General features: G+C 65.4%; 1 protein-coding gene across 1 annotated transcript in view; it reads right to left on the bottom strand.

Annotated features, from left to right (window-relative positions):
* Positions 1–250: 250 nt before the first annotated feature.
* SDK1 (sidekick cell adhesion molecule 1) overlaps positions 251–4,482 on the bottom strand; it is a 339,428-nt gene continuing 335,196 nt past the window's right edge. Inside the window, exons 35-36 of the mRNA XM_014549990.1 lie at positions 2,403–2,506; positions 251–351 (exon numbers count right to left, since the gene is read on the bottom strand). Coding sequence (XP_014405476.1) covers positions 251–351; positions 2,403–2,506 — 205 coding nt within the window. The remainder of the gene's footprint in view (positions 352–2,402; positions 2,507–4,482) is intronic.

The following is a 4,482-nucleotide window of genomic DNA, read 5'->3' as shown; positions in this document are numbered from 1 at the left end:
TGCCGCCTTCACGTGGCCTGGGACGCGGAGCCTCGGTGCTCTGGCGCCTGGGCGCCCTCGTGAGTGGGTTCGAGTCCACTGTGCTGACAGCCAGGCTCTCTGTGTGGGGACCTCACCTGGATGCTCCCTCCCAGCGAGCCGCCCCTGTCCTGCTCTCAAACACCTCAGTCACGACGCCAGGTGCACGGAGGGCGAGCGCGCGGAGGGTGAGCGCGTGCAGAGTGAGCGCGTGGAGGGTGCGTGCCATGTTTTACGAGGCCCCGTGAGACCCAGTGCTCACCTGCCACTGGACCAGGACAGAGGAGGTGGTGTGGGGCGTCACTGAGACGGAACTTGGAGGCTCCCCCGGAACTGAAATCCAAGATCAAAGAGACAGGATTAGAGGGCTCTGTTGGTATCTGGCGCCCCCTCTTCCCTGTGGGTGCCCTGCACCCCCTGCACAGCCTGTGCCAGGAGAGGAGGAACCTAGTGCTCAAGTGTGACCACCTCCCTGAGACAGACCGGCACTGAGACACTGAGGGAGTTCCCACCTCTCCACGGGGCCCCTCACGCCAGCCAGCTGGGTGCCAGGCGCCCCACCCAAGAGCCTGCTCAGGGCCCTCCACCCCGCCCCGAGGAGGGCAGCATGTGCTTTTTGAGGTGTGCAGGCCAGAGCACTTCTGAGCTGGACAGATGACCAAGCCAGGGCACAATGCTCCTGGTCCTGGCCACGGAGTGACCGTCACGAAGGAGGTGACTTCTGGCGGCTGAAGGGGGGCCTGGTCCACCTGTGTGCGCTGCTCTGCCCGCTGCGGGCACAGGCTGGTCTGGCCTCTGCCTGGCCGTGCCCTGCACCTGGAACTAATGCCCACCCGCTGTCTGTCGGGTCCCACGCACCCACGTCCCAGGATTCGGAAGTGACCTCCCCTGGCTCCCCGCTGAGGCCGCAGAGCCCCGCCTTCTCCTGGGCCCAGAGCAGCAGGGAGCCCTCACTGGCCGGCCTGTCCGCAGGCCCCATGTCAGGCCCTGTACGTACGAACATGAACATAATACACTTGGACCTTTTCTCCTGTGCATCTGCCTCCTGTCAGTTTGCTTTAAAGACCAGACGAAGAACTCAGGAGGGTAGAGGGAGCGTCACTTTTCCTCCCCCACAAACCATCCACACACTCAAAGGGCTGCTCCCTCCCCGCCCCCCAGCACAGGGCTCCCCAGGGCCTGGAGTCGCCTGCTGCCTGTCCATCTCAGTGAGCGACCTGCTGCTGCCTGTCCATCTCAGTGAGCGCTGGGCTGGAGACAATGCAGCTCCAGTCAGTGCAAACTGCCTGCCAGGAGCAGTCCTGGAGGAGATGACAGGATAGGCACCACGGGGCGATTGGAATATCAAAGGAGGAAGCAGGCCTTTGGGCCTGAGGAGGCCCTGCGGGGTTCCAAGAGGCCTTTCCGACTGAGCTGCGAGGCCAGGGGGCTGGGTGTCTGCACAGGCAGCTGGCGGCATCTGCTCCTTCCTCCTGAGGGTTAGCGCCTCGCGCAAATGTCGCAAATACCGCCGCGGTGGTGTGAGAGGCAACATAAAAATGGGAGCCACAAATACAACCGCCGTCTCCAGGGGTCAGTCCGCCTGCGGCTCCCTGAGGGCAGTGCCAGGGCACCGTCCTGGGGCAGGAACACGCTGGAGGTCTGCTCTATGCAGAACACTGTCTGCACGTGGCCCAGAAGCTAGCAGCCCCCACCTTCCCGGCTGGTCCTTAAGGCCCTGGAGGCCCCCGGGAAACTCAGCTCCCAGGTTACGGAAAGAGCGGAATGAAGAGGTGAGGTTACCAATGGCTCCCTGGTGCCCTGGGGAGGAGAGCGCTGGGGGAGGCTGGGGGAGGCTGGGGGACTAGCACAGAGCGCTGAGGGCGAGCTCAGTGTTGGGTCTGCAGGTGGGCCACTGTGGGGTGATGCGGGCTCCCCGTGCTCGGCCAGGCAGCATCCTATCTCCCTCACCAGGACGCAGGCCCCCCCGGGGGAGGAGCGGGTGAACGCCACCTGGGCTTGTAGGGTCTCGCCGCCCTCACTTAGCTGTGCTCCTGGCCGGCGGCCACGCTGGGAAGGCCGCTGAATGAGAAAATGGGCAACCTCTCCAAACGCAGCTACCCGGTGGTGGCATTTATTTTTAATGAGCCCATCAATTATGCATTCCTGGGATGCTAATGGTCGGAGGGTTTGGAAGCGAATCAAAGAGACTTCCTTCCGTGCAGAAGCCCTTCATGTCCCGCGCAGCGCTGGGCCCAGGAGCCTCTGTGCGCTGTTGCTCAGTGACTCCCAGGCTCCCCCGTCCCTCGAGTCCCCCCTGGCTCAGGACGAAAGTGGGGGCTCTCTCCAGGAGCCAGCAGCTGGGAGTGGCCCCGTCTGTCCGCCACCGGGACCCACGCACTCACCATCCTGCAGCGTGGTCACCGCCTCCGTCTCGGCGCTGAAGTCACTGTCCCCGATGTCGTTGGTGGCCTTCAGGCGCAGCTTGTAAGAGGTGAAGGGCCTCAGCCTGAGCAGAACCGAGAGACCCATGACCCTGGTGACCTTCCCGCCCAGTGGCCTGGAGCTCTGACCTGTGACTCCGGTGACCTTCCCACTCAGTGGCCTGGAGCTCTGACCCGTGACCCCAGTGAACTTCCTGCCCAACGGCTTGGAGCTCTGACCCATGACCCCGGTGACCTTCCCACCCAGCGGCCTGGAGCTCTGACCCGTGACCCTGTGACCTTCCCGCCCAGCGGCCTGGAGCTCTGACCCGTGACCCTGGTGACCTTCCCACTCAGTGGCCTGGAGCTCTGACCTGTGACCCCGGTGACCTTCCCGCCCAGCGGCCTGGAGCTCTGACCCGTGACCCCGGTGACCTTCCCGCCCCAGTGGCCCAGAGCTCCTGGGGGTGCCCTCCTGCCAGAGGGCCCTGCCCTGCCTTAGGAGGGGTGCTCTGGGGTTGGGTTGGCTCTGGGAGGAGCCTCAGCCCATCCCCCACTCACTAGCCTGCGGAGGGACTTCCCAGGGGAGGGATGCGGAACCCCCTGGCCAGGGATGGGGCTGTGCTTAGTGCTCCTGGGAGGAGCCAGTCCCATCACTAGGGACTCTGTGCGGCCACTTCTGCTCCGGAACCCCGGGCTTCTCAGAGCTCCTCCCACCCTCATCCTGGTCCAGAGCGCAGGCCAGCCCCGGCCTCCCTCCCTCACCCCCAGGGCTCTCTGGGGTCTGCGCCCCCCCAGCACCGGCAGGGTGCGTGGCTCAGCCAGGGCTGGGACGTGGGTTCGCCTTGAAGCCACGTTTGTCTGCCCCCTGGTGTGAGACCCACACAACGCCAGCTGCCCATGTGAAGATGCCCCCACACGGCGGGGACCGCAGGACAGGGCTTCCCCGAGGCCCTGCGTACGGCACGCCGCCACCGCGGCCTCCCTCTGTCCCTCAGTCCTCCCTCCCTCCCTCCCCAAGACAGACTGCGGACAAGCTCCTCTGAGCAGACAACCCTCACTCCATCCAGCATGTGAGACCCACACAACGCCAGCTGCCCATGTGAAGATGCCCCCACACGGCGGGGACCGCAGGACAGGGCTTCCCCGAGGCCCTGCGTACGGCACGCCGCCACCGCGGCCTCCCTCTGTCCCTCAGTCCTCCCTCCCTCCCTCCCCAAGACAGACTGCGGACAAGCTCCTCTGAGCAGACAACCCTCACTCCATCCAGCACCTGCACTGCGCCCCCAGACACGCCCGCTCAGGCCTGGCTGTCGGCTCCCTGGCTGCCCCCCCACTTTCCCCACAAGAGCAGAGAAGGGGACACCCCCCCCCCCCCCCAGCAGCAGCAGCAGCAGCACTGTCTCATCCTCTGGCTCCCAGACCAGAAGAGCTGAGTGACTCCCGATTCCAGAGCCTCCCTCGCTCCGGCGCCCACACTGTCTCCCAGTGTCCTCACCACATGGGTGGCCTCAAGACCTGTCCTCTCTCCTCTCTCCCAACCCACCACAAACTCGTGGTTTTCAAACTGAGCTGGTGGAACCCCGAGGCTGAGGAACCCTCTGGGGTGCAGGCCCCCCATCCCAGCCAGCAGCTCCTCGTCCATCCGGCGCGGGCGAGGCTCTGGGCGTTGCTTTGTTGAGAGAGCTCTGCTTTTCAGAGCTGATCACCACCTTTGGCCGCCGCGGCCGGGAGAAGCTTGTTTTCATTCTGTCTCGCTCAGACCGGCTCGCCCCGGCTCTCCAGCAGCTCACACCTGGGTCCCGCTCCCTCCAAAGCCCCAGAACCCGCCGGCCCCGCCTGGCCTGGCCTCAGTGCGCGTGCTTCCGAGTCCCTCCTCCGCAGCGGAGTCCGCGGCGGCTTCTGGAGAAATCCTTTAAGTTAAAACAAACAGCTCCCACCTGTCGGAGCTGCCCAGAGTCGCTCTAATTCTGGAGACGGCCACGTGTCCTTCCCGTGGCCCTGCCTCCCCCGCTGGCCCCCACACCCGGGCTGGAAGGCACGCAGCGCGTGGGGCTCGCCT

The sequence above is a fragment of the Myotis brandtii genome, unplaced genomic scaffold (assembly GCF_000412655.1).
Source record: "Myotis brandtii unplaced genomic scaffold, ASM41265v1 scaffold579, whole genome shotgun sequence".
NCBI lineage: Eukaryota > Metazoa > Chordata > Mammalia > Chiroptera > Vespertilionidae > Myotis > Myotis brandtii.
This window is presented reverse-complemented; position numbering and strand designations above follow the sequence as displayed.